The sequence below is a fragment of the Thunnus thynnus genome, chromosome 10 (assembly GCF_963924715.1).
Source record: "Thunnus thynnus chromosome 10, fThuThy2.1, whole genome shotgun sequence".
NCBI lineage: Eukaryota > Metazoa > Chordata > Actinopteri > Scombriformes > Scombridae > Thunnus > Thunnus thynnus.
The window spans coordinates 11,465,225-11,484,454 of NC_089526.1; the positions used below are offsets into that span (position 1 = coordinate 11,465,225).

Consider the following 19,230-nt stretch of genomic DNA (forward strand, 5'->3'; position numbering starts at 1 on the left):
GACCTGCTATCTTCAGATATATTGGCCTGGCTAGTTTATTGGTCGGACTCTGAATGGATATATCAGAATATCAATTCAAAGATTTATTGTTCAAAAATGATTAACAATAAAGAAATGTGGATTGTATATTCACACGTTGCTTTTTGTCACTATTAAAACAGGACTTTGTTTATTATTTTCTAAATAAACGAAATAAGAGTTTGAATACAAAGTTAGATATACATTAAAATTGAACAGATATATTTTGATGTAAAATTCACTTGTGCTTTTAGGCTTTTATCAGTCACCAAAATTATCTTGACACTGCCAAGCAGCAACTTGGTCTTAGACACCCAAAGCAGCTGTTCTTTCACTTAACCACCACATATTGGTTTAAACAAAGCACCCAGCCATCACTCGCAATCCCGCTTGAGGTGCCAAGAGTGTATGCCAAGTCCCTCCAACTGTCACTTCCTTATTTAATATTAATGAGCAATTTAAGATGCACAAAACCATGCCACTACCTCTTAAAAATAGTTTTGAACAGGAGTTTTGTTTTCTTGTTGACAGTGTTTTTTTTCCCTGTAACGTTTTATCGGACAGCGATAGAGGGAGGAAGGTGACACGGCGGTTTTGGACTCCATCTGCAGGCTGTTCAAATCAGCCTTCACAGCCCATAAACTTCCCCTCAGCCAGCCAGACACCCTCTAGCACCTTCCCTGTGGACAGGCCATACATTGTCCTCTTATAGAAGAGAGACATGAGAGAGAAGAGAGAGCCTGTCTGATTTCCTTCATTTCCATGTTTTACCAAGCAGGCAAAGAGAGATTGAAAAGACACAGTTGAATTTAGCTTCTGGTGCGGTATAATAACGTCCTCTCTGCAATAGTAAAGCGAAATTGGCCTCACTCTCTTATAGTAAAAGAAAGCCTCCATTAAACTTATCATCATGATCAAGTCATTATAGTGAATGTGCCAAGCCAGGGTGGCTGCTGCTAGCCAATTCTGAAAATGTACTTTTAGTCTACAACTGACAAGGCTGTGCTGAGGAGCCAGCACAAACCCATTCACCTGTAATGGTCAAGGCTAAGTCAAACCATTCATGGTAAACATTGCTCTTGTACAAACTTTATGTTTTTTTTTTTTATTACCACTCTTTGTAATGTTGTAAGCAAACTTTTAGGGAGGTTTAAATGAAAGAATACTGCTAGATCCATTGGCAGTTTTCCAAGCTGAAGGGTGGAAATGTAGAGATGGAGTTGGATAGAGAATAGCAAATCATCTGCTGGTGAACTCTATCCCCCTTTGGAACGCAATGGAGTCTGGTCCTGGGCCAACATCAAACAGCCTTGCTGTAGGCAGCAAGCAACCTTGGGATAAAACACTGACAGTATCTCCTCAGGTAGAAGTTAGCAAAGAGGTTTGGAGTTCCTGTTTGATGATGAGAAACACTGCCGTCTTGCACAACAAATCCAAATTTAATAAAAACGCACAGCACCACTTACTGTAGATACTGGCTTGTTTACAAACGCACTCACATTTAGCTGTTCAGTTATTGCTAGACTGGTTCACTTGTCAACCTGTGCCACCTACAGAAAATGAAAGGAATAGCAATTATATCCTACAGATTTATGTAGATATGATGATGGCATCTCCTACAGTCAAGGAAAGTATATAATTTTTATGCATCCTGCAGTCAATTGTTAAAGCTCTGCAACTGGATCAATGAAAATGTTGCAAAGTTGTCTTGGTTTCATCTAGAACTGACTGAATTCTTCTTAGCATGGATTAAACAAGATGCAAAAAACAGTTTTGAGAATTTTTTTTTGCAACCAAGAAATCTACTAGGTAGACAGTTGAAAAATAAACTTGTCACTATCCTTTGGGCAACAAATATAGAATGGTGACACTATTTCAAAACTGGCATTTCAATTTCTTGTAATTTATCGGTTGACCGGTAATATATTGATATGGATTGAATTTTTCTTCACATGGATTACACAAGATGGTCAAAGCTTATACAGGAATCTCCGTCTTTGATGACTGGTTAACATCTAGTATTTTCTGAAGTAACTTCAGTGAAACATTCTTGCTGTTTCATTCTAGCTCCTCAAAGCTTCAAAGGTGCTTTGTTGGTTTGTGATCCATTGTGATCAGTGTCTTCCTTTAGAAAAAAACAATCACTTCTAGATAAGTGATTTTTGGCGATCGGTTTGATCTGCTTCTTTCAACAAATCCTGATTATTTAGGTTACAGTAAAGAGGGTAAACTAGAGTTAGGCACTCTGAATAAAATCTTCTATCACAATGTGTTATTGTACATCTCGATATCAATGCATTTCATGATATAGTCACTGTTCTGTTAAATAAAATGAGGAACTTTTATGGACAAAAAGACAAACAAAAAAACCCAGACAGGAATGTCTTTTGGCTAATTCAGTGAATTAAATACCTGACACGTCAAGTTAATTCAACACTTTGATGCAAAGATTGTTTAAAAATTAGATATTTAAAGCCAGTCCTGCTTATTGATGTGCAACATTGCTGTGGTCTAATACAACCAGAGATGTTAAAAGGTGCTAACAACAGTGTGGTACTCGTGTGTTGCTGGTGTCTGTTGTGAAGGCAGCTGGAGTCTTAGGTTTCTTGGGTTTTATAGTAATTTTTACAATTATTTAATCAAGATTTAGCTGTTCTTAATTGTATTAACAATTTTAAATTTACATAGGTTTTAAATTATATCCTTATGGTATTTTGTGACTGTGAGAGGTTTTTTGCTGTTTATGATTCATTTTGTTACATACTTTTGAAATTTCAATGCTCCAACCGCATATATAGGCTGTGTTTTTTTTTTTTTTACACATTTTGTAAATCACCCTGATGAAGATCCAGTGCTGAAACGTGTTAGTGAAATAAAGAAGAATCTTCCAGAAGTAAGCTTAGTGTTGCAGAGTTATTGAATGTTAAATTCCGGAAACCATCTGGTTCAGACAATATTTACTTTGTAACATGCTAAACATACTTTGACACATGGATATTTAATGTAGTATTACCGTATACTGCTACTTTTATAGTTAAACCGGAACGTTAAGGTTCAGTCAGCTGTGTGTTAATGAGATGCCCTTCTGCACGCTACAGTTGTACTACGATTGTACTTTGTGACCCATCTGTCAGCTTGAGTCTCATCATCCTTTGAACCTCCTATGAACAAGGTGTTTTTGCCCTCAGTACAGCATGTGTTTTTTCTGCCGCACAATTCTTGGTAAGGTCTGAGATGCTGGTGCAAACCTTTTTTTTTTTCCTTTTTCAAAGTCAACAACATGTAATTATTTTATCATGCGCTATCATCTAACATTTAGCTAAGCTACCTGTGTAAGCTTTTTGCTTAGGCTTAATTTACATACAGTACCAGTCAAAAGTTTGGACACAAGTTCCCATTCACTTGAATGAGTAAGCGTGTCCAAACTTTTGACGGGTACTGTATGACTCACTCTATAGAGGAGTGAGGGATTAACGTAAATGAAGAGGTGTACCTAATAAAGTGGCCATTGAGTGTACAGTGTGATGTTAAACTGCAAAAGCACAGTACCTCCTTGATAAACACTACTCTGCATTTAATGTTCAAGAGTGTGTTTTTTATGTACACTGGAGAAAATTGCCTTTCATCCAGTGCTATATTCATATTCATGAAAAGCCTCTATTCCAGTCATTATCAGGGTCAAAGACGGAGTACAAAAAGAGCACGCCACTAAGGCATTTCATGGGCAATGTCTCTATCAGCCTATTTCACCTAAAGTCAAATGGATAATTCAACATGATGGTGTGAAGATAAAGCTCTGATACTGTGGTGTCAGTGATTTGCAATAAAAGAGATGGGGTCTGGAATAAACAATTGTTTTCTGTCATTCCGACATTGTGGCATATGGTGTCTCCCTGTACAGACACGATACATGTAATGCCAAGCTCATTATGGAAGGTAGAATATGCATGAGTATTCCTGCTGTGGTGCCACTTCATTAAAGCATTACAGTGTATTCTAATTACTAATGATTTATACTAATTTTTAATGATATTGGGATGGACAGCGCTATCGACCTTCTATTACTCTTGTAACTCATCTCTGGCACACTACCCACATATTTGAAAGTGAAAAAAAATGTTGATCTTGACTTGTATGACTTAACTACATATGATAAGTCTATGTGTTGAGATGAAGATTTTCATTTTATTATGGCTTGATGACACAAACATGTTTGCTCTTTCATGATCTATAATTTTAAAACAAACTTTTCAGCTCTTTTCTTTAAATCAACAACCCATCATCCTATAAAGTTAACTTTCCATGTACCGGTTTGTAATATCCTTTGTTCTTTTTTGGGAACTACTATCTACCTCCATTCCTCCAGAACCATTTTTATTCAGCTGCATCCTTTACAGCTACATATCCTGCGCTTCCTGGAGGGAATTCAGTTTTCTGGGATGATGACATTGCCTATAATAAGGTTCAGCGCACACTGGCCCTCCTACTGTATCAAGCCAATCCTCTGGTGCAGCTTCAGCTAAGATCGGTCTCTCACCCAGTGGGTCCACAGAGATGGGCATGGCGTGGGTAGGGCATTCATTCACCCCCAAATGTGTCGATGAAGCACAGCCATCAGGCTCCAGCCCCTGAGTGTCAACCAAAACATCACCCACTGACGGCCCTGTCAAGGTCATCAAAAAAAAAAAGCTCTGGTCTGGACATGTGCCATCAGAGTGAGAAAACAGCCACGAGCGTGCATGAGCAACAGACCGAGGCAGTCTCCATAATGGCAAAGACGCTTGAGGTCAGCACAGCTTTAGGTTGGAGGTGTATGGAGGTTTCTCTGCACAGTACTCAACTTATAGTGCAGTACAGCAAAATATATGTGAGATAAATCTACAGAGACATGAGCTTGAATCTGTGAAGGTACCGGAAAAATCCTAATGTCATTCACAATATGAGGAACACTATGTAAAACCACTCCAGATAAATAGTGTATAGCTCTACATTAGGCTGAAGCGCATTAACATTAATTCAAACATAGACTTTCCATCATAAAAAATGCCCCTTTTCCTAAAAGCCACTCTAACATAATTGAGCACCACAACTGCCTTTGAATGGAATAATTCCTTTCATCAAAACCCATTTAGTAACTGTGTAGTTTATTTTTAAAAAAGGCTCATTTCTTATAAGTCTATTTTCGTTGACCTACTTGCAGAGATTGTTATCTACATCATTGCACCACCAGTCCAGTAGGTTTTCAAACTGAACATATAGCTAATCTTTAAAAGCATGTGCACAAAGTAGCTCATAGTGTTGTATCAATCTTCCAAATTTTGTTTTATGTTCCCTGAGTCTCCCATAGTGTCCATATTCTTCAGTTCTCTTTATCTACTATATTATGCTTTCCCTTTTATTTCTATCTTATCTAATTCCTGCATTGTCTCTCCTCGCTCATATCTTATTACTACAATACCTATATCTCAACTACACCTCTTTCTTTACTTTGTCATCAACCCATTGTTCTTCTCTGCACACCTCTCAAATCTTCGTGGTTAGTACTATACCTATACCTCAACTACACCTCTTTCTTTACTTTGTCATCAACCCATTGTTCTTCTCTGCACACCTCTCAAATCTTTGTGGTTATTATCCTCAAGTCATTCCCTCACTCTTCTTTGCTTTTTCCTTTTCTCACCCCATCTTTTCTTCGTTTCACCCACTGCTCTTCCTTCCTCCACCTCTCATGTCCTTTCACATCTCTGTCTCTCTCTCTCTCTCTCTTCATCTGGCTGGCTCCCATCCTTTCTCTCTCTCTTTTACATACTCCTGATGCACTCCTCCTGGGCCTGGTCTGTCCAAAGGGATTAATTGATAGTGAGAGATAATAAATCTTCCCATTAGGCGCAAGGCCCCTGCCCATCGCTCATTATGTGCCCGCTGTTTCTCAACGCCATAGCCTGGGGTTTCCCCTGCTTTTTTAACACGCACGTCTGCCATCTCAACGCAAGCAAGGTTAATCTCTCCCTATCGCCATCGATCGGCTACCTCACGTCACGACACATGCATGTAGTCATCCATGCATGAGCACCATTTGAAGCATACATGTTTATTCCTTCCCTCTTCTCTTGTTCAACAATGCTCTGTTTTATTCTGCATTAGTTCTTAAGTCTGACATATTGTACAATAGCCAGCATAGTACACTTGGACTAGCTGTTAATGATTATGTTGTAGCCTTATTTTTACCATAATTAGCTACATTTTATGTTTAAATTATTAATATCTGTATCTTGTTATGTGCTGTGATCACCCAATGGGGTCATTAAAATCTAATCTAATCTACAGCACATCAAAATTCAATCATCAATATTAACAATGTTCTGTTCAAAAAAGGGGACACACATTTCAATTTACCAGCTAAATCTATGTTTCACAATTATTTAGCACTGTAACACAACACCAATAAAGCAGTAGCTCAACAAGAGATATAAATAGTTTGTATTTTTTATTTAAAACTTCATATAACCCATACAGCAAACTGTACAATTGAATTATTCACAGTGTGTTAAAAAGAAAATAATTCAATAGCTTTTCTATAATATTTTGTTGAATTTCCCCATGTTTTTTACTCAGATGTTGGTTATTCTAATGTTCTCTTAACACATACAGTTACTAGGAAAACAAAATCTTTTTTTCCATTTTTTTTTACAAAACCTTACAAAAACTATATTCATAGAAATTCTGCATGTCCACAAAGAAAACCCTGGTTGGCACCAACATATTTATCGTATTGTTTGAGAGGTTTTCTGCCAAATGATAGAAGCTGTGCAACTCAAAAGAAAGGTATACATAAAAAAGGCATACTGTCGTGACTGCTGGAAAATTAAAACTCATATCACACACTGCTAATGGAACACAGGTTATGTAGCTTACATTTTGCATTACTTTTCTCTCACATTTCATACAATTTTGTGTAAAATGACATTATTATTCACATTAATTTATAAAAAAAAAAAAGATGTGTATATTCAGTAACCAAATTGACTGAATCAGCCAAATCAGAAACTCTGTTGTGATTTCAAATAATTTTGACTATGATGAAATTTTCAATTATTTTCACATATTACAGAAGTGAAATACAAGCAAACTTGAGTCTTTGAATCACCTTCATGAAAAGCTACAGTACACATGAGGGGTAACAGTAATACAGTATAACCACGTTTCAGCCGCAGCCATACTTTAGACCAGGGCCTAATTGGGTTTTCAAGAGGAGTAAAGATCCAGTTACATAAGATAAACCCTACTCTAAGGGAGTGTCCCCTAATTTCTTGGGGAGGCTCAATATTTCCATTTCATCTTCACCTTGTAGAAATATATTAGCCACCATAAAAGAAGATTTACATACATTTTCCCATCTGGATGATAGTAATCCAATATACCATAATATAATGCATTTCCATTCAATAAATAAACAAGGTTTAGGGCTGTGGATCTGGGGTAAAGTGAGGAAGTAGGTTAAAGTGACCTCTCTAATGAAATAAATAGCATCTATAACATATTTGACTGTGAACAGAATTCATTTATAACAGTATAAATTTAGCAAAATACATTTTCTCCTGCTGATCTTATCTACATACTCTACTTTGCAGAAGGGAATCAATAAACAATTATACAATGAATCTCTACCAAACCAATGCTAAGTTTTACAGATTGGAGTTTCCTTGAATCATAGACAGTTACGATTTTTTGTCTCGATGTATCGACAACGTAAACCTCACAGAGGTTTGCTGTTGGTTCAGCTCCCAGGTGACAGCAGCTTACAGACTCCTCGAATCTTCCTACGGCATGACGCTTGCTGAAGATATACACTTATTCAACAGGCATTCAGGTCAACATGAACACACAAAATCATCATCTTTCTTCTATCTATTCACCACACATTATCTTTCAGTATGTTCACACAACAAGTATGAATTTACTCTGTCCACATTAGGTTATTAAACAGAAAAGGCCTGTGGCTTTCTAGTCTGAGATAGACAGTCTTCAAAATCTTTCCTTTCAAAGTCAAACTCTTGCCCAGTTTTCATGATGCACATAATGCAAAACAATCAGTTTGCTGCCAAAAACCTGCCAAGATCACACTTAGAAATTAACTGTTGAAATGTATATCAGTACATGGATTTAGTTTGATGGATACGTCACAATGAAATGCACTAAAAAATGCACTTTAGTTAGGTTAAGGTCACAGTCTCTTACCTTTTGTCTCTGTGACTTACAATTCTTAATTAAACAAACAAATACCTGATCGAATGCCTTCCATCCTATTTTGTACATACAGGTTACAGACATGCTACCACTTCATCTTCACAATTTTTAAAAGTGAACCTAAACTTTAAAAATCAGTTCCTTTTTTGTTATTACCCAGAACCGCAAATGTTTTAACAAAGGCATTGCTTCAGGAAGTCCATCCATTGATTTTCTTTTTCTTATGTTTTTAGCAATGATTGTTTTACATTAGTGTTGTAATACTTTGAGATGAGGTGATTTGCAAAGCCAGAAAATACAATGTCATGACTGTGCCAAATACAATTTACTTTGGATACATATTACCCTGCATGGTTGGAAAAACTGTTAAAGGAAGATCCCTTAATAGTCCTATTTAGACTTCTCCAATTTGCTTTGCGTTGAGCACAAGATGGGTGCTCTCTGAAAAGCTTAGTAAGCAGTCTGGCCCTGTACTTTTCTGTATATAGTTCTGTTGAATGGTCACATCTTTGGCAATACATATTTTAACTGATTTAAAATTCAATCATGTACAAAATAATTTTGACATAAAATGTACTTTTGTTCAAATGAATCGAATCCCATGACAACATGTAGACAATGGTCTATGGTGGAATCTCTTGTTTTCAACATCTCCCCATTCCAGCTTTGCCTTGCATCAGTGATTAATTGCTTGTGTGTAACAATATAGTTAATTACACGTCACAACTTCATCAAATGTATATTTATTGTTGGACTGTTTATATCTTTCTATGGGTTTCCATCAAGAACGATACTGCAGATACTGAATGTGTGTTCCTAATTATGTGTAGTCCAAGTTATCACATGTGTCACTGTGAACCAAGCTTTCAAGTCTCATATCCTGCAGCTTATGACTCAAAGATAACCGTTGGAGCCTAGACAACATGTTTGAGGTAACATTACTTTCTGTTGTCAAAGGCCATTCAGGAGTTTGTGTAAATCAACAGGAGTAAAGTAAGAACTTGATGTCATAACTTAATATGTGGCAACACTGATCTCCAATGAAAACTGCTCTTCCTTTTTCCTCCTTGTATATCTGTCATTTATTGCCATTCTCAACAAAGCCTTTCTTCTTGCTTCAGTCCGTATTTCCCAATAAATTCTCAGTCTTTCCACTGATTGAGGATTCCTTTAATGTATATTTTCTTGTGTTTTTGTTTTGCGCACGTAAACATCAGACTTGAAACTGATTATTTGGGTTTCCCTTCTCAGGAACGGAAAAAAATCCTAGAACCTCCCCCAAATATTTCTTTTACCTCTTGTGGTTTTGAATACAGCTTTGAATGTTGTCATACCTGCGTGGCTGATGCTGCCATTTTGAGTTGCCCATGTTTTGTTAGTGTCCCCATGTCACTGTGGTTAATGGTGAATCTGATGATCCCGTCTATGCCATTGTCTCTAGTCTCTGGCACCGCCCCTGACACATTGCTCAGGAGGTTCTTGCCCTGGGGAGAACGCATTGTCACGGGAACACGGGAGTCATCCCAGTGCTGCAGCTCATGTTGTCCTTTCCTGGGAGTCGTCGGTCGTTGTAGGCGTGCATGTTGATCACTGCATCCGTCTTCACCATGACTGGAGGCTGAGGCTTGTGTTTCACCCGCCTCTCGCAGGTGAACGACAGTCTGATCTCGTCCACCATGGCACTGCACAAAGACCTCTGGGCAAAAAGGGAGGATGCGGGGAGGAGAGCAAGAAGGAGAAGAGGGGAAAGGGACGGGGGGTAAATGCCTTAGCTTTAAATTGTTCTGACAGCAGAGAGTGTCGACAGTCTAAAGAGCACAAAATGCATTACAGCATAACATTCATGTTGTGTTAACACTGGTGTGTGTGCAGTATGTGTGTGCGTCCCTGGCTAACAGCAATGTCAAATTGCACCACCGCCACATGCAACCTGCACACGATTCATTATTGCTGCTGTGTCAGAAAGAATGAACAAGTACGCTGCATGAGCATGCATGCAGCTACTCACTTAGTATGACTCAAATTAGTGATTTACAACAGTAAAGGGTTCATGCTATTCTGACATCTCCAATGACTAATAATGGATTAATTCTCTATGCTCCAATTTGCAATTATGCCTGTTAAAATAAGTAAATGTTGTGGTGTTATGGCCAAGTACTCCTAGGGATTAGCCAAAGGCATGCAAATCCTTTTATAACATGTTTGAACTAAAAGCCATGAATAGAGCACAGCTTTGGTTTAGAGGCTATGTAGAATAAGTATCATAGCAAAACAGGCATGGTTAGTAACTTCACTGCTAAAATCGAGGTGAAATAAACTAAAATCCTGGTGGAGTGTAATTAATGTATTGTATGTAATTCATTTTCTTCATACATCATAATCACAGAGTAAACATCAAATTATATAGCGTTCTGCATGCGATTTATGGGGACATATACCTGCTCACGTTCTGCAGTCTTCCTTAGTTTGTAGATGAATTCAGCAATCGCCACAAAAACAGACAGCACTAGGCCAGATGCCAGCACAATGAATATACCACCCAGGTTCTGGATACCCATGGGGCCTGTCTCGCGACGCTCTTCATCCAAGCAGCTGCTCCCACTCCACCACTTCTCCTTCAGCATGTGTAGGCGCCCATCCTCCAAGATGCTTAAGATTGCTATGGTGATTTTGTCCCTGTACGGGGAGCCTGGAAGCAACATAAGGTTTGTTTTACTTTGGAAGAAACACCAGCTGGATTCTGTGATAATAAGGTTCATAAACACGTTGTGGCATACTGTCTGACTGGTAGCTAAAAAAAAAACATCTTGTGCTGATGCATTAACTGACAAGCCAGCCTTCACACTCATCTTTCAAAAGGCAACGCATAACTTTCTATGACCTGGTAGCCTCAAATGTATTCTATGGACATTCACAGGTCTTACCAAGGGGAGTGCCGATTCCATAGCCTTTGCTGTCGATAATCCCTCCCACCTGTGTCAGGTTACAGTTCCGCCTAGTGATGTAATCGATGGTGGTGGACTCCATAATGAGAGCATAGTCTGACTTCAGCACCCTCTGAATCCCATCCTCAATAGACTTCACCAGTGATGTGCTTGGCTTGCTGCTCATAAAGGCCCACATCTTCTCAAAAGTAGAAACCTTAGATTTCTGTAAGGGATGGAAGAAAAAAAAAAGTGCCTTTGAACCTCATTTGAACAATCTCCCGGGCTGCAGGTGAGGAAGAAGTAGTTGAAAAATATACAATGCTTTTAGCACTTAAAAAGGGGGTTGAGCTTGAACAAAAGAACTTTCAAACATTATAGCCCAAGGTGTTAAAGCTGAAGATACTGCTAACCAAGAGATCCTGCTAGTGCCTCTGTAGTCCTGGTGACTGGCAGAATATCTTCATGGGTATTTTTAAAATGCCTGATCAGAATTGTATTTGCACATTTATAGCATTTAAGAATACTTTTTTTTTTTAGTAAATGACCAAATATATTTATATGATTACAGATCTCCATTGTCACAGGATTAAAAGGACAGTAAATTGAAGCTTTGTGCACATCTATTCTCATAAGTGCTAGTGAAGCAGCAATAAGCAGCCTCTCCATTAGTCTTGCATCAGGCTGTGTGGTATTTCATGCAGTTTTATATGAGGTCACATTTATGCCATGTCTAATCCTAGATAATTACTGTCTAAAGACTATAAGCCATTTCAAATTGTGAAAGATGCTATTATAAGAAGCCGTCCATTATGTATAACTCCAATAGAAGGATAGTCCTGGTTGTTTAAAACTGAGATATGATATTAAAACATAAAAGTACCAAGTAGGAGATATGGCAGGTGTTGACAAGTTGGCATTTTAGATGCTAGATTTAATGATTCTTCTTTTAGGTGAGGTCAGACAGAAAAATGGAAACTTAGTACAATTGATGCTAGTTTGCATTATAGCAATGTGTAATTTAAAAGAGGCCTCATGATAAAGACTGCTTACCAGTAGACCCCTTATTTCTGCTAAGAGTTCAAAATGACAACTATAACCACATCCGGAAATGTCTTTCACCCTTTCAGCCATAGATGAAAACTACTTTCCTAGAACACAGCTGGCTTGCTTAGCTGTGCCCTTCACCGCTCTTAATACAAAGTGCAATTTAACGAAACAACAGCTCCTCATAAGAGGGCTTTCAGGTGACGTGACAACCTCTGTAGCAGCTCCCAGCAAGCAGTGGCTGCAAACCTTTGATTATGCCTCTAATGCAATTCAACATAATCATTACGCTACAGACGTATCGGATCAACTGGTATTTAGATAATCTGTCCCTGGTCAGTCATCACTAAAACATTTGCTTGCTGGTGAAATAAATTAGTAGAAGTGAACATATATTATATGTTTGAAGACTATCGTGATGGATTTCAGATTAAATGTGAGTGGGAACGATGAAATGACAAAAAAAGAACAGATCTCTCAGATACACAAATCCAACACACCTTCTGCAGCCCTTGGATGTAGTGAATCAAGTCAGAATCAGAATAAAAGTCTACAGGCAAATATTTCTGACCAGTGGATTTTGCCAGTCCACAACCACAATATCGACTAATTCTCCCTTGACATGTATTCTTGCAGAAAAGTTACAGAATTGCATCTGGTGCAGTGTTTGACTAGTGGTTTCACATTAATAATATCAATTGCTCTCTGCTGACTTGTCATTAAAGTGGGTTCTTCTCAAGCTACAACTCATATCACATTTGATTAGATTCAACGGTAAAAAAAAAAAAGAACAGTGTCACCGTAAAATAAGTTTAGGACCAAATCCATCCTGTTACATACATCTGCAAAGCCTCCCCCGGTCTCCTCAGTATTTATCATGCCTCTCTGCCTCACTGAGTCAACATCATTAGGCCTTTCTGTAAAAGCAAGAGGGAGCAGAGGGCACTTGAGCCTTGCAGCTCTGATGAGGTAATTAGACACCTGTGTCTCCCTCTATTTGATGCGACAAACACAACTGCAACTGATCAAAGTACATAAAATTTTCTAAAACAACTTTATTTTAGACAGCTATTCAGAAGAACTGAAGGTTGATTTATTTCAAACGGTCAATGTGTTGAATTGGATCTAGATGCAAAATGATTCATTACAAGATATTTAATATTCATGAGATACCAATACAATGAGAAAGCAATTTTACAATATATTGTTGTGATCAGCAGCTCACAATGGATTGCAATTTCAAGACACCTCTATTTTTTTTTTAAACGTACATGGTATCAGCTAAAACCCTTAACCCAATTATATAATCAAAGCTGGAGTATCCAATATACACACCATTCAGCAAACTCAACAATGAAGCATTCAGTATTTATGAGATACTCAACTACCAATTTTTGGAGGCATAAAAACTAGGGCAGACAGATGCCCTGGAAGAATCTTTTTTTTTTTCTTTCTATTTTGCTATTAAATATCATAAACTTATGGACTGTCTTCAATAGAAATGTGCAGTGTTTTCATTTTCTTACTCGGAGAAATTGTAACTCTGTTACATGTGTTATTCAGCACCACAGCAGCAGCAGCATCTAAAGCAAAGCTCAAAATAATAAAATAAAGTCAAAGACCCCGCAGGCAAACGCTGAAACTTCGGAATAAAAAAATCATTATGGAGGAACACATCAAACAGTGTAGAGAAGAGGAGAAGCTGAAGAATTTGCCTTTGCTTTGGGAATTAAGATCTAACTGGAAATATATATATATATATATACTTATATATATATATATATATATAGATAGATAGATATATAATATGTAGTCTCTTTTGTGGAATGGAATTGATTTTTTTTCTTTGGAAATATAGGCCTACTATATAGGAAAAAAAAAGTTTTTGAAAAGTCAAATAAAAACTCAAGATCAACATCTTGCCTCATTTCTTAACACATAAATTTTACATTATTACCACTGTACATGTTTGTGCTTAGCATGCTTCAGCTACAGTACAACTGTTATCACACTGTGAAATAAGCGAGGAACACATTTTTATGACAACATTGTGGTTGACATATGTTACAGCTACATCATTCCTTCTGTAATTGACTTAGCTTGTATTATTTTTTTAAATATGAACATTCATAATGACAAAATAGCCTGATTCAATAATAGCCACTCTTTATTGTTTGTACTGTACCTTGAAGAAAGACATAGTTGCTCCATCTTTGACCACACCATACTCAATCTTGGTCTGCTTGGCGATGTCATCAGCTGAGTCCACAGGCGAGTCCATTCTCTCCACAGTAAGAAAAGCTGCTAAATTAGCTGTATAGGATGATATGATGATGAGTGTGAAGAACCACCAGATCCCACCAATGATTCTGGTTGACAGGGCTTTGGGCATCAGTTCTGAGCCTGTATGCAACACAAAGTGAAGAGAGGATTGAGCCATTAATTATCTAAAAGTGCACCTGCCAAAACTGTAACCGAACTCAACTAATGCAGAAACATTACTATCGCTTCAGTTTTTGTTAATTAGCCTGCAAATGTTATTGGCATTGCTGCTGGTGTTGATCAAGGTACACTGTCAGTGAGGAAACAGAAAATGAAGCCAGTTTGGCAGTTTAGCTCAAACTAAGAACGCACACAACAAGCTGAGAGCCTGGTGTAACTGTATATTGCCCAGGCTTCTATATTAGGCATAAAAGCCTTTCTTAATTCATTAAGCCTTTAGAATTTGACAACAATAAAACAAAATAGGTTTAAAGTGACATATATCAAAAACCCAGGGAATATAAAAACTATCTCTACATCTAATATTTCTAGATTGGTTTAGTATTAGTGTGGTATTTGCTGCTTTTATAATTGCACGTACTGTAATCACACTCAACAGCTTTCTACTGCTAAAGCACTGCTGGTATTAGATTACCAATTTAGATGTATCTAGTGAGGATTAACGGCATTTGCAGTTGATCCTAGTCTATTACTGGGTCTTTTGTGTGAAATGAGTTTTGGTAAAACAGATGGCATGTAAGTTGATCTGTGATAACAGCATCAATGAAGGATATGAGATGTCAGATCATATGTTAATAAGTAAAATCAATAAGTTTGAGAGACTCTATTTATCCAGTAATGCAAAGTCACTGAATGTCTTTTCTTGAAATGTCACATGTAATTCACAAATCAACATTTCTAACATTAATCCTATGATGTCATTTTATAGCTTATCAGGATTACTGGATGTACACAGGAATGTGTTTTACTAACAAATTATCACAGCCTGTATAAAAATGTGAAATGAAAAAACAATATATATTACCTAGACAGACTGACAGTGCACCTCTGCATCAGCCTTGACTTTGAGTAGTCCTCTGCTGAGTAATACTATGTTTACAATGGCTCACTGACTGGTGTTAAAGTTACTTTATATCTCATCTCTGACAACCTTTAAAATACCCTTGTGCTTTGTGCACTCTGTTACTTTACTGAGAAGATTTATGAGGGCAATTCTGAAGAGTAACAAGCCCACAGAAGGGGGGCAGAGTGGTCAGCTCTTTAACCTCTTCTACCAAATTTGATTGGATTTGTCCTTTGTGGTTTGACAAAGACTACATGGTTACAAACGAGGCAAGAAGGCACCATCCCTTAATTCACTATGACTTCAGATAGGGAACACCCAGATGCATTCTCTGGTTGCACTAAAAATGAAGTCAAGCAACTCAATTGAATTCCCCACTATAAAGCGCTGTTGTCAGCAGGGAACAGTATATAGCACTGCATCACAACACTAATAAATATAAATACAAAAAGCAGATCAGTCATATGGTGCCCGGAAAATAAAGCAGTGTCAATATGCCATACATTTCCTTGAAGAAGGACTCCTATCTTGTAAACCATGGAAATATAAATGTTCTTACAGGGGAGATGATACTGACACTATTTCAGTAACCAAAACATCTCATCTATCTCAAAGACTGCTGCACGGCTCATTCACACTAGACTATATTTACAGGTACAAAACACTGAAGTGCAGAGATTATCGTGAGATGTGTGGAGTGGTAGGTTCAGGAATTCACTTGCAATCAAAAAGTGCTTTACAAAGTAATTTAAGAATATACTTTTAAATGAATAAAAGACCTGCAGAAGGTGCTTTAAAGGTAGAGTCAGTCATTCTGGAGAAAGATTGTTGATATTTGAACTAAACACCCAAAAAAACACACCCCTCCCTTTATGCTCTTTCAGAAGCTCCACCCCTCAAATTCATGGACACACATTGCCAAGGCAACAACCTAAAGAGAAAGATGGCAGAATTCAGAGCGATGCCAGCTGTAGAGTCACTTCTGTTCCTCTCACACTTAATCAAAAGCGGAAAAAAAGTTTTGTTTCATGTGAACAGTCCATCCACACTCACCACCTCACTGCCCCCTCCCCACTTCTCACTCGACCTGTGCTCAGTATCTCTGTCCACAAAAGCAGCCGCCTGACAGCTGCAGTTCCTGGAGAACTGAGAGGACAGCAGCCGGACAAACTGCCTTCACCAGGCTGACTGACAGCAGAAATTTACTGAACCAAAATAGTCTGCATGTCGGCTCCACGGGAAGAAATCGACAGTATTTGTATTTATTGATTCATTGATACGGTTAATAAGTTTGGTGAGACTGTCTTGGATTGAGTGTGGATTGACACATTTAATAAAATGGAAGTGTATCTGTTCCGTGAGAAAACACTTTCTATATGAATTGGCCACGAGTGCTGGAGACGGGAGACTGTCATGTCCTCACACAGACAGCTGCTCTGATGACTTCCCCTTGTCCTGTGCACGAGCACGAACGTCCCCTGCTGATTGGCTGGAATGGTGTTGTGTGGCTCACTCCAAGACACTGTGTTACATGCCCATTTAAAGAGCCAGTGATGTGTGTGAACACCAGATTTTTTTTCAGCGCACACACAGAACGGAAAGCTAGCAAACCATGAGGAGATATTTGCTGAATTTGACAAAATAGTGTATTGGGTTAGAATCGCTGACTTTACCTCATCAGTAATATTTTACAGTCTCATAGAGAGAGCTAGAAAAACTATCCCCCCTGTTTCCAGTCTTTATGCTAAGCTAAGGTAATCACCTGACTCTAGCGCTGTACTTAATGTTGACAGATCTGAGAGTGGTTGATCTTCTCATCTAGCACTTGGAAAGTGCAATTAAGCAAATTAGCGTATTACCTGTAATGTCAAGGTATTCCCTTAAATTGTAGGGAGGTACACCATATAATGTTATATTGTTGGGCAGGAAAACAAGCTATGAAGTAGCTAATGTTAGCTACCTAATCTAATGCAGCATCGCAAATGTTAGCTCACTACAGCATCTCGTTCGCCATCATTTTATAAATATCCAGCAGTAACACACATCCATTATGCCTGGTTCTACTATCCATTTATCAACTGTTTCCAACTGTTTATCCAACTGTTTATTTTTTTAATATGAAGCAAGCTCACTGTAGTAACAATATTTCAAAAACTCACCTGAGCCAGTCCACTCACTAGCTTCAAAAGAGAGCTCAACTCTTAAAAACATTTAAAATGATCCTTGAATTTTGAAGATTCTTTTAGTCTGAGAAAAACTGTGCTGTTGCATTTTTAAAGTAACAATCTCGAAGATATTTGTTTCATTCTCTCTGTCGCCACCTATGGCGATAAGTGGTAACTGCAGGTGTGTTTTTGGAACCTCACTTTCCAGAGATCCAAACAGTGTTGCCTGTGTGACGTCAATGCTAGCCCAGACTGGAAAAAACAGTATGCCGCTTCACACACAGGTGAGTTGAAGAGCAAGTCTGTTGCGATAGCTCCGCCTACCCTCTTTGGCGGACCAACCACTGCCTGGTGATAGAAAACATGTCACTAACTGTGCATCACTTGTGATTTTTCCCTGGAATGTGGGCCATAGGCTCAATCATCTTTGCGTTCCTCATTTGGCAATAGTGACTTAACAGACATTTATTTAAATGAAAATCTTCAAGATTATTACTTTGTCTCCTGTTACATGTATTTTCTCAAGCAGACTTATGATATGTTTTGAGGACTTCTGTTCTGTTTCAACAGTTTCTCAGTATGCATAAATATTCTTAGTTAATCAACACTGATGGAAACTGTCAGTGTTTTAGGCTCCAAGTTGTCTGTGAGTTTGAAACTATTCCAGAAGTCAATCAATTTTTTTAGTGTTTAGAACAGTAGATACTGTATGTCTTTAGTCTAAAACCAACCTCTGTATCATATGAGGAAATCATAAAGAAATCACTCTGACACTGCTGTTCTCTTTTGAATAAATAAGCAGAATGTTTTGCATCTAATGTTTTGAATTGTCAGTCTGGGAAAAGGATGTACTCTGTGGATTTAGTGGTGCATCGTGCTAAACATGATGCTCAGGTTTTCTGGAGTGTTTCTCCCCACTAGCAATGCCTCACCTTAACACGAGAAAACCAGGCCTTCCCATGAGAATGATTACCTGCACTTAGCATTCTCTCTGTGGAGTCATCACACAAAAACTCCCTTTTAGAGCTTGAGGCTTTTACTAGTTGTTAATTGCTCTTAAATAATGGCACTTGTGAATGGAAATGTTTATTCCATTGCAAGTAAATCTTGCTCTGAATCTAAAGAAGGGGCAAAGTTACAACTTCTGTTTTTAAACCACAAAACAAATGCCACCATAGATTAGCTCTTGTATAAAGTAGTAAATAAAGAAAACAATATTGTAGATTTAAGATTTAGATCTTGGTAATATTTAGAGAAGAAATATATTTTAGAAAATGAAGGAATAATGTCAGAGAATGAAAGAATTGGGAATAAGACAACTCATAAATCAAACATACTTTCAAAAATTATTTTATACAGGGAAACCAATTTACAGGAAATGATCAGACATATGTTTGTTGTGAGCAAAAGCCTACTGAGACCCCCAGGAATGCATTTGAAGTACATAAAGTGTTTGCTTTTGCACCTCCTCATATTTTGTGTT

General features: G+C 37.8%; 1 protein-coding gene across 1 annotated transcript in view; it reads right to left on the bottom strand.

The window, feature by feature from the left end:
- Positions 1–6,488: 6,488 nt before the first annotated feature.
- Positions 6,489–19,230, bottom strand: part of grik3 (glutamate ionotropic receptor kainate type subunit 3) — a 106,355-nt gene continuing 93,613 nt past the window's right edge. Inside the window, exons 13-16 of the mRNA XM_067600936.1 lie at positions 14,422–14,639; positions 11,190–11,415; positions 10,704–10,954; positions 6,489–9,959 (exon numbers count right to left, since the gene is read on the bottom strand). Of these exons, the coding sequence (XP_067457037.1) occupies positions 9,594–9,959; positions 10,704–10,954; positions 11,190–11,415; positions 14,422–14,639 (1,061 nt within the window). The 3' untranslated portion in view covers positions 6,489–9,593. The remainder of the gene's footprint in view (positions 9,960–10,703; positions 10,955–11,189; positions 11,416–14,421; positions 14,640–19,230) is intronic.